The 23,474-nt window shown below is 43.8% G+C and overlaps 1 protein-coding gene and 3 long non-coding RNA genes across 4 annotated transcripts; 2 read left to right on the forward strand and 2 right to left on the reverse strand.

The window, feature by feature from the left end:
- The first annotated feature begins 335 nt into the window (after nt 1-335).
- On the forward strand, nt 336-14,171 carry HNRNPU (heterogeneous nuclear ribonucleoprotein U). Its single transcript, XM_053938950.1, has 14 exons — nt 336-1,292; nt 2,249-2,360; nt 2,483-2,556; nt 4,921-5,060; nt 6,630-6,729; nt 7,779-7,891; nt 8,293-8,556; nt 8,823-8,942; nt 9,550-9,678; nt 10,042-10,210; nt 10,745-10,984; nt 11,237-11,439; nt 12,548-12,619; nt 13,048-14,171. The coding sequence occupies exons 1-14, from the start codon at nt 557-559 to the stop codon at nt 13,099-13,101; spliced, it is 2,526 nt and encodes an 841-aa protein (XP_053794925.1). The 5' UTR covers nt 336-556; the 3' UTR covers nt 13,102-14,171.
- Nucleotides 13,989-16,711, reverse strand: LOC128786013 (uncharacterized). Its single transcript, XR_008430143.1, has 2 exons — nt 15,987-16,711; nt 13,989-15,586 (listed from the first exon to the last, which is right to left on the reverse strand). It is a non-coding gene; the product is annotated as an uncharacterized LOC128786013 (long non-coding RNA).
- LOC128786015 (uncharacterized) lies at nt 16,655-20,425 on the forward strand. Its single transcript, XR_008430145.1, has 2 exons — nt 16,655-16,722; nt 20,067-20,425. It is a non-coding gene; the product is annotated as an uncharacterized LOC128786015 (long non-coding RNA).
- Nucleotides 17,745-23,469, reverse strand: LOC128786014 (uncharacterized). The gene is made up of 2 exons (XR_008430144.1): nt 23,035-23,469; nt 17,745-18,100 (listed from the first exon to the last, which is right to left on the reverse strand). It is a non-coding gene; the product is annotated as an uncharacterized LOC128786014 (long non-coding RNA).
- Between the last annotated feature and the right edge of the window lie 5 nt (nt 23,470-23,474).

Below are 23,474 nucleotides of genomic sequence, written 5' to 3' on the forward strand. Positions count from 1 at the left end.
CGCAGGGGAGCCAGGGGAATCAGGACAGGGCGCTGCGAGGCTGTGGCTGGAATGCGGGCCCTTCGGGGGGGTCATTTCGGTCGGGCTGTGGCCTCACGCGGGCGGGAGCTGGCACGGGGGTGGTTCGCAGCCCGGAACGGGTTCATTGTGCCGGAGCGGCGTATCGGCCGATCCGCCGCCGCCGCCAAGGGACCCGCCAGGACAAGGGCGGCGGGGCGCGCTGCGCTCGGGAGGGTATTTACGGTAATGCGGTCGTTACGGTAGCGCGGGAGGGCCTACGTGCGCGGGGGCGGGGCGGCGCGCGCGCGGCGCCGGTGCGTGCGCGGCCCCGCGAGGCGCGTCTCCCTCGCGAGCTCGCGGTGAAAGGATTTGGCGCCAGGCGGGTCCGGCTCCGCAGCTCCCGCAGCCGCACGAACCCCCCGCGCCTCCCGCCCGCACCCACCGCCCGCCAGGGCACCGACACACCGCAGCCAGAGCCAGAGCCGCCCGTCTGTCCCTGCTCGCCGCCGCCCGCGCGCCGCCCAGGGACCGAGCCGCCAGTGCCGCCGCCGCCGCCATGAGCTGCTCGCCCGTGAACGTGAAGAAGCTGAAGGTGTCGGAGCTGAAAGAGGAGCTGAAAAAGCGGCGCCTCTCCGACAAGGGCCTCAAGGCTGAGCTCATGGAGCGGCTCCAGGCCGCGCTAGACCAGGAGGAGGCCGGCGGGGGCGGCCCCGCCAGCGGCGCGGCCGAGCCCGGCAACGGCAGCGTGGAGGGGGAGGCGGCCGAGAGCGGCGGGGGCGCCGCGCAGCTCCGCCAGGGGGGAGGCCCCGGCCAGGCCGCGGCCTCCGCCATGGAGGACGACGACGAGGAAGGGCTGGAGGCCGCCGATGGCGACGCCATGGAGCTGGGCGAGGAGAACGGCGAGCGGGCAGGGGCCGGGGGCGGCCCCATGGAGGAGGAGGCGGGCGGCGAGGAGGAGGAAGAGGAGGAGGAGGAGGATGAGAACGGCGATGACCAGGGTTTCCAAGAAGGGGAGGACGAGCTGGCCGACGAGGAGGAGGCCGCGGCCGGAGACGCCAACGGCCACGGTGACCAGCAGCCGCCGCAGCCCCAGCAGCCGCAGCAGCCCCCTCCGCTCCTCCCGCCGCGCAGCGCCGCTGCCACCAAGGAGGCTCCCGGCAAGAGCGCTGGGGGCGCCTCGGGGCCCGCCGCTGCCTCTGGCCCGGCGGGCCCCGCCAAGCAGCAGCAGCAGCAGCAGAAGAAAGCGGAAGGCGGCGGCGGGGGCGGCCGCCCCGGGGCGCAGGGCGCCGGGGGTGAGTGAGCGTGGCGGCGGGAACCGGGGTGGGGGCCCATTAATCCCAGACCCCCACCCCCCCCACCCCCCCCCGCCATGACGGGGGTTGCCCGGCCGGGGGGGGGTGGGGGGCGGTTTCCGGGGCGCGCGCGGGCGGACGTTGGCGGCCCCGCGCCTCGTGCTGGCCCGGCGGGGGGGCAGGGGGAGGGGCGCGGGAGGAGGGGCGGCGGAGGGGCCGCTGGGGCGCGCTGTGCATTGTGCGCCGAGCAGCGCGGGGCGCGCCTGACGTCACTTCCGGGCTGGGCGCCGCCGCCGCACGGGATGGCGCTGGGAAGGCCTGGCGGTACAATGGAGGCGGGAGGAGGAGGAGGAGGAATCCCTTCCCTGGGGCTCCCGCCCGCGGCCCGCCGGGAGGAGGCGCAGTCGTGCGGATCGCACGGTGCCCTTGCGAGAGGCTGGCAATGTCCCGCTGCCTCCGTGGTGGGCGGGTGGTGATGGTGTTGCGGGTCTGGAGGCGCGGCGGGTCAGGAGGGGCTTTTTTTATCATTTTGGTGGGGATTTTTTTGGTTTTTGGTTTGGGTTTTATTTGTTGGGTTTTGTTTGTTTGTTTGTTTTTTGGTTGGGTTTTTGGGGTTTTTTTTTTTTTTTTTTTTAGGTTTTTTTTTTTAGGTTTTTTTTCGGGGCGGTTTCAGTGGGGCTCATAGCACTGAGGGCCGTACTGGCTGCTGATGTGGTGGATTGGCGACTTCAGTATGCTAAGTAATTTCTGATTGGTGACAAGTTTTGAGTCTCCCGTGAAAATTCAACATGCAGGGTTTTACCTTAGTAACGTAGTAAAATTCCTTTTTAAGATGTTACTGCTTATCTCACGCTGTAGCTTGCTGCAGCTTGCAAAGTTGAAGCCATGATACAGATTTTATTACCAATTAAACTAAAACTTAAAAGAATCAAAATAAATTATTGCTTCTGTTACAGGAGATGGTAAAACAGAGCAAAAGCCTGGTGAGAAGAAGAGGGGAGTGAAGAGACCACGTGAAGACCATGGCCGGGGATACTTTGAATACATTGAGGAAAACAAGTATAGCAGGTAAACAGAATTGGTACTGGGCAGCATTTTGTGATGAGGAGGAATAGAGTACAGAAATGTTATTTTAACTTCATGAAAATACGTGTCACTTTATTATATTTTGTTTGGGTTTGTTTTTTCAGGGCCAAGTCCCCTCAACCACCTGTTGAAGAAGAAGATGAACATTTTGACGACACAGTGGTTTGTCTTGATACTTGTGAGTAAACACGCTTTCCTTTGCTCTGGAAAGATGTGGTGTTAAGGCTTTTAATCTTAATGCCACGCTTTCTGAGACGGGGAGGATAGCATTTGTTGATTTTCATTACCAGGTAACTTTAAAAAAATTAGAAAAATACTGTATTTCCACCCATTTTTAGCAAAGAAAAGAACAGAAGGATATGAGTATGTTAGCAGTAATAAGCTTGGTTTTCCTGTAAATTCTGTAGTGATAGACAGTTCTGTGAAGAAATCTTAACCAGAACACTAATCTGATATGGAAGCTTAGGTGGGTAAGTGTAGAGTGCACACAGAACACTCTGGAGACAGCTTGATGAAACAGCTGTCCAGCACTGCTGCCCAGAAAGCTCAGAGAGTCAATAGCGTAAATGCTTACAAAATACAGTTTGGGAAATGAGCTTCCTGCATACATTCCCTTATTTAGATACTGACCAGTGGAGCGTTCTTTCTATCTTGTAATCAATTTAACAAAATCTGGTAATACTTCCTCAGAAATGAACCATTCATGTAACCTATGAATGTGTGGGCTTTTGGGTGGTGGTTTGTGCAAGTGGGATGTCAGAGAGGCTTGGTCAGCAGAGCATAGAAATTGAGAACTGTCTGCAAACAGGGTTATTTTCGAGGCACATTATAAACATCATTATTACTGCAACATACTATTATGGCAGAGTTGACATTTGTATTCTTAAGGGTAAGTATAAGGACTCAACACAGTATTAGAAAACAATCTTGAAGTAATGCTTGAACTCTTTGGATTCTTACAGTGCCATGGAAGGGAACCTTAACTTTTGGCACTGTCTGGCATATTTGTTAGACGTTTCAGGTGGTTTTATTCCACAAGAAACGGTTTGAAATAGAAGGAGGTATTACTTTACAGTAACATAAATTGCTGGATATGCCATCCCTGACATTTTGCTAAGTCTCAAGTTTCTAGCTGCTAACCTGGTGAGTAGCCACTTCTGTGGGAGCTTTGGAGTTTTCCAATAGCTAAGTAAATAGCTACTTTTCATTATTACTGTTTCTAGTAATAATAGTATTTTCTAGTGGAAAATCTTGCTACTGGACAAATTCTGATTTAAAGTGTTGGCAGACTCTTTAGAGATAAGATTCAAACACAGCTGTAAGGCTGAATTGTGTAATGAATTGGCACTCTCTCTTCTGGATAGTGATCCAGACCTGTAAGAGGTTTAGCCACTCTTAAGTGCTTTTTATTGCCTGAGTCTTACAAAGAAGCTGTAACTTCAATCCTGTTGTAAAGGTAGCCTGCAACGGTGGGTTTCTTCTGTATGATTTTATCTCGTTTTCAACAAATAAGAGTTAGCAGTACTAATGGGAAGACACTTGGATCATTATTTTTGAAATCGGGGATGGCTGTATGCAAACAAAACAAAATCTTGTGCATAAGAGTTGCCAGTAGTACAGGGCAGACTGCATTTTAGTGTATTCTGGCATCATGCAGGTTTTATACCAGAGCAGAAATCCTCACTGTTGGCTCATTTTGCTTCTTTCTTGTAACCATCAGGTAGGTTTGGAGCTGCTTCTGTGAGTTCCCTGCTGTGGGGAATTCAAGTGTTGCATGCTGCACCTCTTGTTACCATTTGGTATTGTTTTTCTGAAACCTACTGGGAGATTCATTTGCAGTTTCATGGTGTGCAGCTCTGAAGATGCTTGTAAAACCAAGGTTCTGCTTAGGTTCTTAGAGTGATAGGTGAATTCAGTGTGTAGGTCATGTTTCTGGGCTGAAGTAGGTTCTCTTAGCACACTTTCTGTGCTTAGCATACCTGCCCCTGATTTAACTGCCTTTATTTTAAGGCATCATCTAATTTGACTTGCTAATTGGCTGTATTAACCAAAGACTACATTCAGTACTTAAATAAAAACATTTGTGTTCACATTTACTTCTTAGCAGCCCTTAGGTTTGGGCTTGAGCTTTGAGACTCCTTCAGAATCAGGTCTCCAGAGGGTACTGGAGAGCTCAATGCAGATGGCTCAGTATTGATGGAAAGAGGTACTGTCCATCAGTATTGATGGACAGAGAGTTCAAACAGATATGGTGGAAGTTAGGGGGTTTTAAGCAGATGGAAAAAATAGAGGGAATTTGGGTGACAGAAGTGAAGATGGCACCTTGAAAATTACTTGTTAGCTAGCTTTTCCTAAGATTTTGACCGAGCTTCAGTCTGCAGTTCCATCTAGACAGGTTGCTTCTCTGAAAGATCCTGGGTACTTGCTGGCAGTTTGTCTTTAAAATCACCTTTGAAAGCTGGCATCATCTTTAATGCATAAAATTGGACACCTGTACTTTATTTTGTAATCAGAGTAAACAGAATGGTTTTTATGTTAACAGATAACTGTGACCTGCATTTTAAAATCTCAAGAGACCGATTTAGTGCTTCCTCTCTGACCATGGAAAGCTTTGCTTTCCTTTGGGCTGGAGGGAGAGCCTCCTATGGAGTTTCTAAAGGCAAAGTCTGCTTTGAGATGAAGGTGAGTTAATGTTTATGAGACTTTTGCATGCTTAAATATAATATTTATACTTGTCACATTTTTTGGACTTAGTTGAAACTAATTGATGTGAACAGGACTCTTAAATGGCCTTCTCTTACAAGAAGATGGCTCAGTTTGCAAAACTGTTTCCTCTTTAATAAGCACTTTGATTTAACAAAGAACAGACATTTGAAAAAAAACACAAAGCAGTATGTTCTGAATGTGAGACTTCTGGTCTTACTTTTTAATCACTAATTCTATTTGTCATCTCATGCGTCAACACTGAAAGTATTTTTATACACTCTAGTCAGAAGTTTGCTTGTGCTTTCTGAAGATTACAGAAAGCTTGACTTTTTGTTAAGGAATATAAACTATCCCACCACCACTCCTTTCTGGTTCTGCTTAGTCTTTTGAGTTTGATCTGCTCTAGGCAGGGATTTGGGCTGGATGACCTCTAGAGGTCCCTTTCAACATCATTAACTCTGACATGATGCATTGAATGTGAGTATTTAGCAGGTAGTTAAATTTTGAGAGCAAGAGTTCTCCTGAAGGGTAAAAATGGCAAAGAGCAATCAGCCTTATAATAAACTGATTTCTCCAGCTTGTTGATGGAAGAGGAACAAAATCGCAAAGCTTGAATCTTAATTTTTCTTGTTCCTTTTTTACTTAACAATGTTAAAGGCTTCTTTGCATATGATGGGCCTGTGTATATTAATCTGTTCTCTTCCTCTAGTGCTTTCAAATGTAACTGTTACCATAATAATTGGGTAGTGATCTCATTATCCAGACTTCTGCATGGAGTGATATCTGTGTCTGTTGATACCTGTAACTTTGGAAGGCCAGTGAAGTGAAATTTATGTCGCTTTTTATTGTCCTGTTTGCTTTCAAATGAGTTTCAGCTCAGTCACCTGACTGGAATAGTTGCAGAGGTTGATAGGATACTGATGGGTTTTTCACTTCCTTTTAGGTAAAGTTTCTAAAGACAGTTAAAAAACAGCTGGTTGCATGTAGATTCCAGTGCGTTTAGGTGGTTTGTTGGGGGTTTCTGGGGTGTTTTTGTTTGTTGCTTTTTTTTAAATCTGGTTATGTTGTTTGGAAGCTGGCAGCTTGCCCAGGAAGTCTGCTCACAGTGAAAAGGGATAGTATAATACTTTCCCTGTCTCTAAGAAGCAGGTTTTTTAATACAGTGCACATTTTCTTAGCTAAGTAATTTACTGTTAATCCCAACTTCACGGCAACTGAGTTTTTTTTAAATATTCGTATTGTTTGTAATTTTAATACAATGTCAAAAGGACTTAATGCTTTTGACCACTGACAGGGACTGCTGTGACAAAGTGATGAAGATTTATGGTATCTTCAATCTTCATTGCTAAATCAGGAGATAGAACTGTTGAGTCACTAGTTGCGGTTTCATATTCTCGAGCATGTTTTTATTTTTGCTGAAGGTGATCACTTACACTTCGGTTAAATCTTTGCTAAGCCTAAAGGGTCAAAATGTTACCTTTTGTTCTTCATCTTGTTGGTGTATAATAAATACTGCTTACCTTTTACTGAATAATTTAAAAATAGGTTACAGAAAAGATTCCTGTTAAACACCTGTATACAAAAGACATTGACATACATGAAGTGCGAGTTGGCTGGTCACTGAACACCAGTGGAATGTTGCTTGGTAAGACTCAAAATGTTTCATTGCTTTTGTGTTGATGTGGCTGAAGTCTTAAATTTTTTTTTCCTGAAGCAGGAGGGACAAGTTTAGTGACTGTAGTCTGTGTGTTGTGAAAAGTGGTCTTAATTTGAGTCATTCTCTGGACATGGTGTGAGAAAGTTCATAAAGTCATGAAGTGTTCAGACCTGTAAGGGTTAGGGCCATATTTTAATAATTAATTCTTCCAGTGATTGTGTATGGGTTATGGAGAACATTGTTAAATACTTGATAAGATAAAGGATTTGTCTTTTTCATGTAGTGTCAAAAGTAGAAAAGGGGGAGTTGCCCTTCCCTCCACTTTTAAAGGGTGGTGCATGGTATAAAATTTAACCCATGATAACTACATTATCTTTTTTTTTTTTTTGCTTGGTGGGAAAATCCTAATTTCTGAAAAAAACTGGAAAGAAAGTACAGCTTCATTATATATATGACAAATAATAATAATATTTATAACTTGTTGCTGAAATATATGGGGGAAATATTGGTGAGTTGGTATGTTCTGATATCAGCAACAGCTTTCTACTTAAGTTACACCTGAGACCTTGTGTTTGACACTTCCTGTTAGCTTGTTCCTTGCAGCTTCATCCTCAGCTGTTGCATAGGCTGAATGTCTGCTAAACTCCCTTTAAAATGGGAGGGGTAAGTGCTCCTGGAGATTAACTTCAGAAAGCCTTTCTGTCTACGTTACAGCAGGTATACCAGTGCATAATGAGGTCTTCACAGTTTAAAATATTTGTTCATGTCTTTATCTGACAGTTCAGCTTTTATTGTTAACATAAATCTGGAACCAGCAGCATAAAGCTTTTAAACAGGGATGAGGAAACACTGCTGTTCTATCTCAAGTGAAAGTATTGAATAGAAGAATGAGCTTGTATAGCTGTTGGGGGGCATTAGCTTGTTTTGGCATTAATAAAAATACTCTGAACAGCAGCTTATTTAAGTAGCTGTAAGGTGATTTATGTCTAAAATAGATGGGAAAGCCTATTTGTAATTAGTATAAATTGTTCCTTCAGGTGAAGAAGAATTTTCTTACGGTTATTCTCTAAAAGGAATAAAGACATGCAATTGTGAGACTGAAGACTTTGGTGAGAAGTTTGATGAAAATGATGTGATTGGATGTTTTGCTGTAAGTTTTCACTTATATTTTCTTTTGAGGGAAAACATCCTTGGATTTTTAGACTGCTTTGATGTTAGAAGCTGTAAAGCAAATACATAAAATCATGGGAGCAAGACAAGTTGTTTAACATAGGCAGGCAGTAGAAGCAGCAGCTGTTACTAACAGTGACTGCTGGCAACATCATTTCATATTCATGGACAAATGTCTTTAAAAGCCTTTTAACAAAAAAAATCAGATCTTGATCAAAATTATCATTGTCAGTGAGTCATTAGAAGAGAAAATTGGTTTTAGTTCCTTTATGAAATAAGTGTCACAGAAGTTGAGTGAACATAGCCAGTAGAGTGAAGTGATGAATTAACTGTATAAAGGGAGTTAATTGTATCTAAAATAATGCTTTGTCTGAAAAACAGAATTTTGATGGTGATGAAGTGGAACTCTCATATTCCAAGAATGGACAAGAGCTTGGTGTTGCATTCAAAATAAGCAAGGAAGTTCTTGATGGGCGACCACTCTTTCCACATGTTCTCTGCCATAACTGTGCGGTTGAGTTCAACTTTGGTCAGAAGGAGGAACCCTACTTCCCTGTACCTGAAGAGTACACCTTCATCCAGAAGGTCCCCCTGGAGGATAGGGTCCGAGGACCAAAGGGACCCGAGCAAAAGAAAGATTGTGAAGTAAGTTTCTTCTGATGATCTCAAAAGTTGTTAAAGCACATGGATGGAAATGGTTAGAGTTAAGGAGATTATTCCACCTCACTCCTGATGTTCTTGTTTGGGAGTTTTAATACTTAGTGTCTTGTGACCTATTCACTACCACTACCTTCCCCACCCCCAAGACCCCCACATCCCCCCTCAGTATCCATTAGGCTTGCTGGGCTAAGTTAAGTGTATTAAAGAAAATCTTTGAACTAGTATCTCAAATACAGAACTTTTTGTCATAGGTGGTGATGATGATTGGCTTGCCAGGAGCTGGCAAGACTACATGGGTTACCAAACATGCAGCAGCAAATCCTGGAAAATACAACATTCTTGGGACAAATACTATTATGGACAAAATGATGGTAAGTGATAAGACATTTTATTTCTTGAGATATTGAAAACTTGCTGTAAATCCATGGTATTTGGCTGCCATGGGGTTCTTTTATGTCAAAGAAGCTGGCTATTAGTTAGCTAGTGACCATTCGTATTGAAGAAAAGACTGGCTGTGACACTTGGTGCTATAGTCTGGTTGACAAGGTGGTGTTAGTTGGACTCAGTGATTTGAAATGTCTTTCCCAACCTAATGGTTCTGTGTAAAGATTTTATTACCTTGCTGAGCTGCTAATTCACCCATGGCAGGATTCAGAAGCTTTTTTGTGGTAAAATGTAAGAAATAGCCAGCTGTTGTTGACTATTGAATGTATTTCTACTTCTCTATACATCACTGTTCTCAGAGCTGGAATTAGTATTTTGATGAGTATACCTTGAACTGAATGTTACTGATTCTTGTGGAGTCTTTGTTTATAAATCTCTTACGTTCTGTGGAGGGTTGAGAATTTCAATTATGAGTTTGCAGCAGTTGTGGTCTTGATTTGAATAACCCTTGAAGTGTGGTGAAAGCATTTAGCAAAGAATGTCAGTCACGTGTATCAGGACTACACTGACTAACTCTGGGAAATTTCTCCATAGGTTGCAGGTTTTAAGCGTCAGATGGCAGACACTGGAAAACTTAACACACTGTTGCAGAGAGCTCCACAGTGTCTTGGAAAGTTCATTGAGATTGCAGCTCGTAAGAAGCGGAATTTCATTTTGGATCAGGTAGAAGCTTCAGTGAAAAACGGTTAAGGAAATTTGTTGTAGGCTATATTGTAGTAATTAATTGGGATTAAAGTTATAATACCAATTGTTTCAGTTACTGACTTAGTACTCATTCAGGGGACACAAAGTTGAGATATTACTACAAATGCTTGTCTGAACTTCTCTAGATTTATGGGATGTGGGAGGAAGTGTTTTAACACATTGATACGAGCTCGTAATTTTGCATTATGCAGCATCTTTATGTCCAGTTATTTGTAAACTTCATTGCAAGCTCTTGTAGAGGTGAAGTCTATACACCATAAGTTGACTTCCTTAACTCTTACAATGACAGCTACGTGTAGTAAGTTACTGCATTTTTTTCAGACAAATGTGTCTGCAGCTGCGCAGAGGAGAAAAATGTGCCTGTTTGCAGGCTTCCAGCGCAAAGCAGTTGTTGTTTGCCCAAAAGATGAAGACTACAAGCAAAGAACACAAAAGAAGGCAGAGGTGGAGGGAAAAGATCTTCCAGAGCATGCAGTTCTCAAAATGAAAGGCATGGAACATAATCCTATACTGTGTTTTAGGATGCTGAGTATCTGTTTAAAGGATTAAGTAAACGTGAAGTCTAAAAAACCACTTTATCTTAAACAGTTGTACTTTTACAAAACTGGAAGACTATTGTAACTTGGTAGGATAACACTATATTGTGTTCCCTCTGCTGCAGTCCTTAACACTACTCAGTTACGGTGATATGCTTCATGCAGATGCACAAAGCTGTCTTGGCATAAAGTGCCCTATATACGTGACATATTTGGCAGAAACTGGTGTTCTGAGTGGAGGCTTATAAAAGAAAAAAAAAGATAGGCAGAATGTTTTCGAGGTTTGGAACAGTACTGTCAACTCCATGAAGACCTGTTTATTTCCTTTGTCACTCTTATATTTCCTAAATGCTCAGATTATGTAATTTTGTCCCTATGCTGAGGGGATGCAGAGGGTTGGGAGGAAGAATGGGGGAAAGGTGGTTAAATTGCGGCTTTGATTATAGCTGAATGTAGATGCTGAATACTCAGTGTTTTTGCAATTATAGGGAACTTCACACTGCCAGAGGTAGCAGAATGTTTTGATGAAATAATCTATGTAGAGTTGCAAAAAGAAGAAGCTCAGAAGCTTTTGGAACAGTATAAAGAAGAAAGTAAGAAAGCTCTTCCACCAGAAAAGAAACAGAACACTGGCTCAAAGAAGAACAAGAAGAGCAATAAAAATCAATTTAATAGGGGTCAGAGAGGACGTGGAGGATTCAACATGCGGGGCAACTTCAGAGGAGGAGGTGAGCCTAGAAATAAACCTGTGACTTCAGGAGGTTGCTGCTGCTGGGGAAAAAAGTTCTAGTAGTTACATTGCATTTATTATATAGTGGGAACCTTCATCTCAATTTCAGTAAGTTTAATGTTTTAGTGTATAGTTAATTGTACAGCTTGAGAGAGAGGCTTGTCAGAGCTTGGATTGCACTGTTCATCTTCATGTAGGAGATATGTAAGACCTAACAATTACTTGATTAAAGTAACTCTCTCCCTTGCAGTCCCTGGCAATCGTGGTGGATACAACAGGAGGGGAGGCAACATGCCTCAGCGAGGTGGTGGAGGTGGCGGTGGTGGCGGTGGCAGCAGCGGAGCAATTGGCTACCCCTATCCTCGTGGCCCTGTCTTTCCAAGCAGAGGTGGCTACTCAAACAGAGGAAACTATAACAGAGGTGGAATGCCCAACAGGGGAAACTACAACCAGGTGATGCTTTGAGGGGGGACTGCCAAGTTGAACTACAGTACTTTGGATGTTGTTGACAGCTCTGGTGCCTGTGAGAAGTCACAAACTTGGTTGTGGTGCTACACTGATGCCATGCTGCAAGGCCTTTCTAGTTTAGTGCATGTGCCCAGGGCTCAGTTGTGTAACAACTGCTGATGCAGGGGGTTCATGTTAGGGCTGTAACCTCTGTCCTGTTAAAAAATTAAGATATTTTAGTGCATGTGTGAAGGCTGGTCTCTGGTTTTTTGTTTGTTTCTTCCCCTTCCCCAATAATAATAACAACTGTTTTTTGGTCTGAGGGTCAAAATGTATCTTTATCAAACATGTAGAGATCTTTCTGAAAATAGCTCTTTACAGAAAAACTTTATAAAAAAACTCCTTGTAAAAACTCTGTAAAACTTTGTTGGTGTCTGGTATCAAACGCAACTAGTAAAGACACACTAGCCTAGATCTTACCTGATGGAATATTGGTGGAAATATTGGAAAAACAAAACTGGGATTACTAAGGAGCCAGCAGATGGAGCCCAAGCCAGTAAACATGGCTCAGGTTTGCCTAATACTGACAAACAGGGGAAAAGCAAAATTTCATCTATTTGTATCAATGTCCCTTTGTTGTACCATAACTTCTGTTGAAGTTTTGTGGGCTAGCTCATCTATTTTCAGTTGTGTGACCCATATCCTTTTGTCTGATCAGATAACATACCCTTGTAGCAACTACAGCCTTTCCTAACTAAAAATAGACAAGCTCTTGTATTTTTAGTTGTCCTGGTGCATTTAGCAGCTGGAAATAGGGTGAGTCAAAACTGGATTAGCCAGCTTTCCTGACCAGGCAACAAGAGTTTGAGCTGGTTTATTAATTCTGAGGTTCTTGCCCTGTGTTTAAAAAGCAGTTGCTTAGAGGGGAGGAAGGAGGCTTTAGGTATTCTAGTGTTTTTCAGGGAGGGATTTTTTGGTGGGGTGTTTTTCTATTAACCTAGGGCTGATACTTCTATATGGTGTGTGATGTTTTGGTGGTAATTAAGATTGGTATTAGGACACTGCTAAAAAAGGCATATAGACGAAGTAGTTAACAACTGTTGTCCTTTTGCAGAACTTCAGAGGAAGGGGAAATAATCGTGGCTACAAAAACCAATCTCAGGGCTACAACCAGTGGCAGCAGGGTGTAAGTAGTCCCAACTTCACCTTTTTACTGATTGTTAACTTGAATGTTGCAAAATGCTGACTGAAATAAAGACATGAATAGTCAAGAGTGGATAGCAAAATCTTCTAATGCTAGGTAATACCACTATAAATAGCTTCCTGTGCAAAATTTAATCTGCCTTGATGGTCTTGATATATCAAATACCAGCTGTGGCTTAATGTTCGTAATGGTATGTAGTACTTGGCTTCACATTACTGCTGTGAAGTGAACTTTTAGCTGCCTTCGGTTGTTCAGAAGCTTGCTGCTATTGGAGAGGACTTTAATCTTCTCAAGTTCCAGGGGAACTAGATGTTTGTTAAATGTTTTGGGTTTTTTTTTTCCCCCCAAGTAACAAACTTAACCATTATGTGATTGCAGGTTAAAACTAACTCTTTATTAATCTGTTGCAGCAATTCTGGGGTCAGAAGCCATGGAGTCAGCATTATCACCAAGGATATTATTGAATACCCAAATAAATGAACTGATACATATTTCTCCAAAACCTTCACAAGAAGTCGACTGTTTTCTTTAGTAGGCTAACTTTTTAAACATTCCACAAGAGGAAGTGCCTGCGGGTTCCTTTTTTAGAAGCTTTGTGGGTTGATTTTTTCTTTTCTTTTTTTGTACATTTTTAATTGCAGTTTTAAAGTGATTCGTAAGAGAACCTCAGCATTGTGCACGAAAAGAGAATGTGTCAGTATTTCAGGGTTCTACATTTTATCTGTAAAATGTGACTTTTTTTTTACCACAACAAAAGTAAAACGTTGCTTTGTACCTGGTGTCTTTTTATTAAAGAATTTTCTCCTTTTTCCCCATCCCCCAATTTCTAAGAAACAGTCGTGAGTCATGTCACAATATGATAGAAATGTTAGCAACCAGATTCGTATGGAGACATCTTAGTAGCCCTCAAATACCATGAGATTATGTAAAGCTCCCTATTACACTCCATCCTCTCTACGAAGCTCTTGGGTGGGGAGGGGAGGAGGGGGAGGCAAAAGTTTCTGGCAATAACTAGGACTTTTTTGTAACATTTGGAACTCAATAAGATGTTGGGGGTAAAGAGGAAACCTGGGGCTAAGTAGTGATGGTGGAGTGTATGTAGAAGCTCTTAAAGTTGTAAAACTCGGTTGCTTTATTTGTGGAGGCTCAAACTTGTGAAGGTACAATACCATAATTTTTTTTTTCCATTTGTTCTGCATTTTGATTCTGAAAAGAAGCTGGCTTTGCCCATTTCTTATTAAACAAAACTTGTTGTAAATCCAGTTGTCTAATGGGATCTATATGAAGTTAGCTGTGTGTCTGTATAACTCTTTCCCCACAAAATACTGTATACCTAGTGTGCTTGTAGTAGTTACCTCCACCATTTTGTAAGCTAATGAAACTGTGAGTCACCCATTTTATATCTTAATTTTTAATCATGTCAATTCTCAAATGGGTGTATCTCCTTAGCCTGCTGATTCCTTTTCTCTTTAAAGAAAGTGGGTGGAGAAGTTTGACTCTAGACGTTTGTTTGCAATAAAATAAATTCATTTTACTCTTGTTTGGGATTGTCGCCGTCAAGGTCTAAAATCCCGTTAATGCTATAAAGAGGAAGAGAATGTATGAAAGCAACGATGTTGGACAGTTTTAAACTCATTACTGTACATGCTGAAATACTTGTGTTTCTTTAAAAAAAAACTGGTGGTTGCTCTGTTAGAGATCTATCACATGTATAATTCACAGTTTAACATGGTTATATGTATAGGGCAAAAGTCTTTGAGTTGCACTTGCATCATGTAAATCCACTTAACCTCTTTATTGTAAAATAGACATTAGGGAAGGACCAGGAGAAGGATTTGGACAGGGAGTAGGACAGGAGGAAGGATTGTCATGAGCTTCAATTTGTTTTAACTGCTATTTTGTTCAGCTTTATGCTTCTGTAAAATTGTAGTGGCACTGTTAGCTGCTAACTTGCGTTCTAATGCCGTAAGACAGGGAAAAGATGTTACCCATTGTAAGAGTACACGGGGTACACATGTGAGAACACGTGGCACTGCCGTCATCAGGGCCCTGGAGTGTGCTGGCAGTCCCCGTGGCAGTGTATGGACTAGCAGAGGCTTCCTGGCAGCAGCCTAGAGCTAGAGTCGTGTGCTGTGCTTGAAACCTTTCTCCAGTGTTAGTCAATTTCTAGTAGTCTTCAGAAGTAAAGATAAGCTTGTGTTGCTCTTCTAGCCTTTATAGCAGATGCCATTGCATATTGACATTAAACATTAACGGCACCACCTCCTTGTCAATAGTGCTTTAAATCATCCCTTTACTTTGAATGAGAAAAATGTAAATTGTCTTAAAAGAAACACTATTTAATGAAATTTGGGGAATTGAAACCTAAATATGCTTTGCTGAAATGGAGTTTTCTTTAGACTTGCAAAAAAAAAAGTTTAGTGTAATTAAAGTCCATTTCCCTTCTACCCTCGTCACAAGAACTAACACTTTGTATGGAGTGCTGATCCTTTGCTTATTTTGGTACTCTATAAAATGATATAGTCTTAAACTAAAATATAAGAGCCTACACTTACTATGTGGTTGTAAAGCCTGTATTTCAATTCAAAAGTCTGGGATGTTTTGTTTTCAGTTTCTTTGCTGTATGGTGTTTAAAAAAAAACCCCAACAAATCAGCCACACACGAGATGCTTCAACTCTCACACTCAAAAAGGAGTATCCTGTTTCTATTTAAAATACTCCTCTCCAACAAAAGCTGTTTTGGTAAGTTCAGCACTATCTGAGAAACAGAATTCAAAAAAGCTTCAGCACATGCTCTACCTGGGACACGAGTAGCTCAGAGAGGGGGTGGAAAAGTCCACGTACATCCCGCTCGTGATTTGTTACAGTTGAGTGGAGAGCAGCGCTTGCGTGGAGCCGTGCATTCAGCCTGGGTCTGCCCACACACTCTCAACGTAGCTCTGAATATTCCTAGAGCAGGGATTTATTTTGCCATGTGAAAATGGCTTTCATAGAGAAGCAGTTGCCTAAAGAATCACTAATACTAAAAAACCCAGATTTTGCATTTAAAAAGGACAATATGAAACTTAGCTGGTAGCTATAGAAAGGTGAGGAGGGCACAGCTGTAAAAGCAAGAGGGCTGAGCCATCTGTCACGTTCAGTGATTTCTTGCAGCTTACAAGGGTTTGTTTACATGCAGGAAAGTACTTGGATTCGAGCAGCCGTGCTGCTGGTGGTGGTGGCAGCACAGGTAGTGACATACAACACTGGGGCTTGGGCTCATGTTTTGGGGTGTTTTTCCTTTTAGAGTGCAAACTGGGTTTGGCTTTTTCTACCTGAGATGGGGTTTTTTTCCTAACAGAGTACAAACCTGGATAGCTTTCAGCTTAGCTCTGTGACAATAGGACCATGGCACACGGTGCCCGTGCAGCTGCTGGCAGCAGTGCCAATGCTGCTGGGGGTGCTCTCCTTGCAGCCCTGTCTGATGCAGCTGCTGGCACCTCATCCACCTTCAGCAGGCTCTGGCCGCCCCGCCTTGCCCGAGAGGGCCGTGCATGCTGAGCTGCAGGCTCAAGGCAGGGCTGTGCTGCGTGTCCCGGGAGGAAGTGCCCGGTTAACAACCAAACAAACTCCAGCTGTATTTCTGCCTTTGCTAGTAACAGTCGCTAGGATACACACTGTGTACATGGAGGTGCTTCCCTGACACGCCACCATCTTGGCGAGGGGCGGTGTCCTGCGTGAGAGGACTTTGTAAACAGAGTCAGCTGTGGGACATCAGGGGCAGGCTTTGGTTCTGGGGTGGCTTGGAGATCCCTGTCCCCACAGCCGGCTCTGCTGTCGAGAGCTGGCCTTTCCAGTGTGCTGGGCTGCTTCCTCTGCTGCACCGGGAGTACTCGGCAGTGCTGTGTGTAAGAGCTCAGTGTAAAAGGCACGTGTACACAAGCTCTTTTCAGTGCCTACTGCAGGACAGCTCAACAGCAAAGAGATTTTTAGATGTTGTGCCCACTTTTTCTGATAGTGGAATGAATTATATCAGTCTTCTGGCTACATCCTGTGCAGTCCAAGCCACTTCCACTTGCATTGAAAGAAAAATTCTTACTCATGGTGTAAGCCACTATTTTTTTTTTTTTTCTTGCAACGCTCCAAGCACTGCTTTTAATAGAAATAGGTGATGAAGTCATATTTTAAGATTAGGAAGTTTCCTTGTCCATGACCTTTTGAAAAACTAGGCCAGTTCTTTCTAACAGGGCAACCTCAACCTCAGGCAAAGCCACAAGAAACCAAACTGAGTTGCAGAGACGTGAAATACTTCGACACTTCTGCAGATGTTAGCTGCCAGGGGCTGGGCTCTTCCAAGCAAAGAAGCATGCACACACTGTATTTGTGAACTAGCAAGGGAGGAGTAAGTAGAGCTGGAGACAACCTGGCCCAAAGCACTGTGGAGGATGGGGAAAGCTCCAGGCTGTCAGAAAAAGCAGCTGAGGAGCAAGTGGAAGCTCAGAAGAGCAGCTTTGTAACTCGGGTGTGTAACAGCCCACAGCTGTTGCAAAGTTAGAGCAGCGCCTCTCTCACACTGGCAGAAGCATCTCCCTCCCAGGCAAAGCCCCCATGCAGGTAGTGAGGGGAAGAGGCCTTCTCTTTAAATAGTGGCAGAGTAGTGGTTAGTTCTGTGCAGCTTCTCTGCTTTGCTAGGCACCAGCCATCTCCTCCAGCACTGAAGGCCTCTCCAGAGCCAGCCCTTATAGGGAGCTGGCTGAAATCAGGACTTGGCCAGCAATTACTCTGGATGTGACTCTTACCTTAGTTTGTCTTTCTGCCATTACTGGGAGTGGCAGGAGGATTCAGCAGCGAATTGGTTGCTATGTAAACTTAGCTGTAGCTTAAAAAAGATGCTCAATGTTTGACGTGTTGTCAACATCAATAGCGAAAAACAAAGGCAAGTGTAAAAAACCTAGAAATACAATTACTTGTAGGTGACTTGATATGCAAGTGTTACTTTAGAGCAAATTTTTGTTATCTCTTCTGGTTTAGTAGACAATCTTTGATCTGCAGAGTACTTTTGGTCCTAGAAGTTACTAAAAACTTTAGGTAAGACATAGAGATGGGGAAAAGAAATTAGTAAGTCTCAAAGGAGGTATTTACATGTAATATCTTTTTCTGAAAGAAATAACACTTGGAGTTTGCTCACATTTGGGGTTTGCTGAGAAACAAGACTCAGAAACGTTTAGCTACCAGAGTTGAGTCCACATACAGCTTCATGAGCAGGTTGTGAGCAGCAGAGCTGTGTACCCAAAGCATCCTTGCATTCGCTGGCCACATATTTCATGATGGAGCCCAGCCTGCAGGCTGACTTATTTGCAGAGAGAACACTCTCCTGGCCCACATTCAACTTGGCAGCCACTGTAAGTCCCATCCTCTTCAGCAGGGCTGTGATTCAGCTGCTTCCCAGCCTCTAGTGGACACTCCATTAGGCAAGCAGCTGCCCTATAAAACAACAATAATAATAATAAAATCCAATCTATTGTTAAATAGTGAGACAAGCACCTCAAAAAGAAACATTAGTTGTAAATTACTTATGCAAATTAAATGTCTTGTGTGTTCGCCCTATTTAGTCTGAGAGACCTTGGAGAAACAGCTGTGATAACTCAGTAAGAACTACTTCACAACTTAAGTATCAGTGAACACAGCATTTAAATGTCGCAATCTGGGTATTTGGATTCCAGACCTAGGATATTCTATCAATCACACCTTTTGCATGAATTTGCCTGCCCCTTTGTTACAAGGAGAAGTATTTCCTGTGTGGAGCAGAGCCCATCACACCAGCTGCCAAAGCTCGAGGTGACTGGCTGGTTCCCGTATGTGGCTGCAATAGGAGCTGCTTCCTCCAAAGGAAAAGGCGGTGGGAGCAATCACTGTGATCCATGCTCCAGTCCACAGGGCTGCACGCTGAGCCCAGCCCTGCTTGGCACTGAGAAAACTCCACAGTCTGCTTGGCTATGGAGAAGGTGGTGGAGGCCGGGAGACACTTCCTGAAAATCAGCGGCTCCCGGACATTCCTGGGAGGGGGCTGCTGTTGCTGCTGCTTCAGCGGCTGCGTTGGCACAGTCCCAGGATATTTATGTGCCTCCACAGCCTGGCAGCCGGCCAGTGCCTTTTAATTTTTTTTCCTTTAAGGAAACACCCGCAGAAGGGAAATGAGAGAGACTCCAACCGTTTCTTTCAGCAACAATGAAGAAAAGTTTTCAGGAATGATCTTGCTTTTATAGGTAGTTACTGCCTTGAAAGGTCCATTATTTACCAAGTACAAGTATCTTTCTCTGGTTCCAGAACAAACCAGGGAAGATTACGGTGCTGAAAGCAACTGAAGGGCTGGTGGGGGAAGGGAGAGAGCGCATGGGTTCCTCCTTGTATTATGGCTGTATTCCAATTAGCATGGATCCCACAGGAGGCTGTCAGTAGAGAGACCGTGCTGCTGCTATATCATTATCTAAGCCCCCCTGATTTTTTTCCGGTTTGGTGCCGTACCAGGAGTGTGTGACTTCACACAGAGCTGTGGTTTGTGGCATCTCACAGCATTCCTGAAGCGTGGGGAGCGTGGCTGCACGTGTGTGTCCGCACAGCCGTGTGCGGGGGCATGCCTCACTCTGCTGTAACCGAGCAGTGTCTGACGGAGCAGCTTCCTGGCCATCTGGTAGGTGGCCACTCTGTGACCCACTTAGGTGCTCTCAAGATAAGTCTCTTGGAGAGCACGGGTGTGGGTGACAGAGATGTACAGCCTGAGGTATGGTGGCCCCAGTAAAAGGATGAATGGGGTTAGAGAAATTTGTGAGTAGAAATTAATGCTGACAGGCTTTCAGGAAGGAGAGGGCCATTGTGCTTGTTAGATGGGTGTAAGAAGCCCTCTATGGTACTGGTTCAAGGGGACCTTGTGAGGTTTAGGAAGAAAAGGCTGCACTCTTTTTATCCAGCTGGGAGTCTCAGTAGGCAGTAATGAAAGAATATGATGCTGGGATACTATCAGAGCTAAGAAACCGAGTCAAACAAGTTCTGTCATGGCCTCCCAGTGCTGCTTCAGGACTGCCCTCAAGGGCTTTAAATATTGGATGAAAGCATTATCAGCACAGCATGTAAGAATCACTGGTAGCTCCAGATTTCTTTGGGGGGGTCTGAATAGGGTACTTTCCTCTGTATTTTGAGGAAAAGGCTGTCAGATTTTTTTTTTTTTTTTCTCTATTTGCTGTGAAGGACTCCTGCAACAGCCATTTGTGGAAACATATCGGCCCAGTAATAAACCTGTTATTGGCTTTTCATCTTCAGAGATATTGTCACTATCTCAGCCAGAGCCTGAATGCTTCCTGAAAGGGAGGGGTATTAGCTTCCCTTTAACTGCTTAAGTAACATAACAAAGAGCAATGGCAGGTGGGCTGCATCTCTCATCCTGTTTCCACAGCATCTGTGCAGTGTCACAGTGATGACATGGTGGAGGAAAGATCTCTCACTGTGGCCACCTGGCAAAGGTAAAGGTGGTAAGAACTCCTGACCTGGATGACAGAAAGCATGAATATCAGCTAGAGCTGTAAAGCTTTAAAGTGAACTCCGAAGACCTGTAATGCAAGTATATGCAGGATTGAAGACCAAGATGTGTAATGGATAAAAGCACACTGTGAGCACCAGTTATCACAAGCCATTTGCCATCAATAGGAGAGAGGAGGACCTGTTGTCTAGGGAGAAAATTCACATCGGCTGAGAGCAAACCTGCTGCTCTTCCTTACAGCATTTGACAAAATAAACAAGGAGTTTAAAAAAATATGCAAAGCATGTGCTTCCTTCTCTCCAGAGCAGAAAAAGGGGGAATCTTTGTTTCTGTTCAGTAGATCACCATTCTATACAATCTGGGTATTTTTGGAGCTGTGGCCAGTCTGAAGAGAAAGATCCCTGCCGTGGTAATTGTCCACTCCCATGGTACATTTTAGGCACTGCCAGAGGGCTCCTGGCATGTTCAGGAGAGTTGAGGGTTTTGACGAACTCTTGCTCATGACAGATGACAGAAGCTGGCAGGATTAAAATAGCTGCAGAACAAACTGCTCTTAATCTTGAAAACAAGCAGACATAAGGATGCCGTGACCTATTCCTGCAGGAACAGGCAGATTCCCTGCTGGATGGCTCTCAGGCAAACTATGAACTCAAGCAGAAAAAAAACAAAGGATTGTGTGAAAAAGAGGGGACCTATCCTTAGTCAGGGTGCTGTTAGTCATGAACAAAAGTCTGTGTTTTCTTCAAACTGTCATCCAAGGTTCTACCTCTCATTACCCTCCTTCTCCACCATCCTTTGAAGGTTCAGCAGCTGTATTGCTTAATGTAATATTTTAATTTTTAATGTAAGAAAGTTATCTGTTCCAAGGCCTTGAGTCACATTAACTAAAACTCAGTTCCACTTCTGATATGGAATTAGTTCTTGGTTCTTCACTTATGGGGAAAAAAAAAAAATCAAAGGATCATCTTCTTGAGCATCTGAATATACTGTAAAACTTTGTTTTGGTCAGTTTTCCAAGGCAAGAAAAATGTATTTGTTTCAAGAGTTAAATGAAGCAAGCAAACAACTTTCATGGGTAAGCACTGAGCTCTTGAGCTAAATGTCTGAATAGGAACAAGAGAAGTATGGGAATTAGTCTACTAAGCTGGAGAAAATATTTTCCTTGGGAGCTCATTACAGCTGAATTCACACAGTACTTCATTGTTACCTGGATTGCTTATACCAGAAATAACAAACTTACTTCCTCCAGACCCAAATAAAAAACCCCTACCAAAAGCCAGGCTCAGTGACAAGATATGACCTTTCCTTTGCAGCACTCAAGGACTTGGGGTGGGCGGTGACACACAAAGAGTCTGGAAGCCTGCAAAATGCAGAGAGGGCCAACATCTCCCTAAAATCTCTGCTTGGGTAAAGAGGTAAATTAGAAGTTTGGGATGGTAGCTGTAATTGCCTATGCTGTCACCTTCAGAAAAGCTCCTAGGTTTTGAGCCTGTTGCATCTGTCAGTGGCTGAAGAAGGACATTTGCACCTGTGAGAGGCACCGAAGGCACCTGATCCCACGCAGCTCTGGGAATGGGGCTGGCAATTAACCTTAGATCTCCAGGTTTCAGCCTGGTGCCTCCCACAGTGACTTCCCTTCCCAAAGGACCTGGAGGACACAGCTTGCACATGTGGCCTCTGGCCACTGCCGGAGTCCCAAGTGTGTGCTCCTGCTGGAGGAGGCTGCAAATGCCTTTTCCCAGGGTGTCACTACTGCAGGGAACAGGAAGAGAAAGGTGTGGAGGAGCAATGGGGCCACAAATCCATCTATTTTGCTGGTGGTGTAGGTTGCTTTAAGGAAGGATTTCCCTAACTTCAGGGATAAAAGCTGCCTGTCAGTCACTGTTCAGTGACCAAGTAACATAACTGTCGGTAAAATAAACAGGGTTTCAACAACTTACAGTTTCAAGTTGCTATACTTCATTCTCTTGCTTTTTATGGTTTATTCTCAGGGGGCTGAAAACCAAACATCTTAAAAATTACTTTTTCTTTTCCATCCTAGTAACTATCTGTAAGTTTTAATTTAGGCAAAGCAAAGCAAAGACTATCATATCTGTCATTAGCTGCAATTCTTTTACATTTCAAGTCTGATAATAAAATACAGAGGTGTGCTATGCATTTCCACCAATGACTTAAGATTTATGAAATTAGCAGTTACAGATAAATAGGGATACAACTCACTAATTTTAAAAAACAATTATGTCATTGTTTTCAAATGTCAGAATTACTTAACAGAAATCTTTGTTTTCTTGTCAGTGTATCCTAATTTATGACAACTAATAGCTTTGAGATTTTTTGTTTTATGCTGTCTCTCACTCTTTAATTGGGCTAACCCATCAGTCACTTTCAATTCACTCTCCATAGCTGGCACGGAAGCAGCTGGAGCCAGCACTTCGAGGAATTGTGCCACACTTTTCCCCCTGCATGTTTGACCATGAGCATTACTTCCCTCTGCTGTTGGAAGCCCTCCTTTCACACCAACGGAGTCCTGCTCACTGCTTCCTTGTCTTATATCCCTGCCCTGCCCTATTGGGCAAAGGGCTGACTTTCAGTTAATTGCACCTCAAGTTTTAGTAAACACTGAAGCTCCAATGTGCTGGCCAGGCTGCCTGAACATTGCCTCTTCCCCAGTTCTTCTGTGAACATCTGGCATGCTCATTTTACATTCTGCACAGTGAAGCAGAAGTATTAGATGGGTTATCTACACAATACAGATACATCTAGCATTTCAGTTATTGCTAAAACTGTGGTTAAGCTGCTATCCTTAAATACAGTAACTTATACCAACACCAATTAACACCAGAGGATGTAATGCTGCAATTTTCCCCAGATTTTTTTTACTTACACAGTATCATAATGCTGCTTCTATATTCTCACCAGTCACAGCATCTGTGTGTTTTGAAGGATGCCATTATGCACATGCTAACTTCTTTCCCATCAGCACAAAACGCCCTTCACTTCTCTCTCTACAACTAACTGCTCTTTGCCAAAGAGTAAATTTTCATCCCTGTGCTTTTGTTGCCTAAATCCTGCAGCTGACCTATGACCTCACAGCCAAAAGACCCCCCTGCTTAGGTTGCACTTTCTTTTCTTAGGTCAGATAGGGAAGAACTCCACCATGTATTAAAACAGGAGCTTGTTAAGACCAGCTTCATGGCTTGCTCAGTTTCCCACTGCTGCTCCAAGGGCTTTACAAAGCAACAGCTTCCACCCCGAGGAGAAACAGCCTCTCGCGCCCCTTGGCCCCCCACCCAACACAGAACCAGGGGAAACACTTTTCTCTTC

Source organism: Vidua chalybeata, chromosome 3, assembly GCF_026979565.1.
Source record: "Vidua chalybeata isolate OUT-0048 chromosome 3, bVidCha1 merged haplotype, whole genome shotgun sequence".
NCBI classification, from domain to species: Eukaryota; Metazoa; Chordata; class Aves; order Passeriformes; family Viduidae; genus Vidua; species Vidua chalybeata.

Coding starts and splice junctions, on each gene's coding strand:
- HNRNPU (XM_053938950.1), top strand. CDS start 557: ATGAGCTGCTCGCCCGTGAACGTGAAGAAGCTGAAGGTGTCGGAGCTG. Junction 5,061..6,629: donor AAGTCTGCTTTGAGATGAAG/GTGAGTTAATGT, acceptor ATTTAAAAATAG/GTTACAGAAAAGATTCCTGT. Junction 9,679..10,041: donor GGAATTTCATTTTGGATCAG/GTAGAAGCTTCA, acceptor CATTTTTTTCAG/ACAAATGTGTCTGCAGCTGC.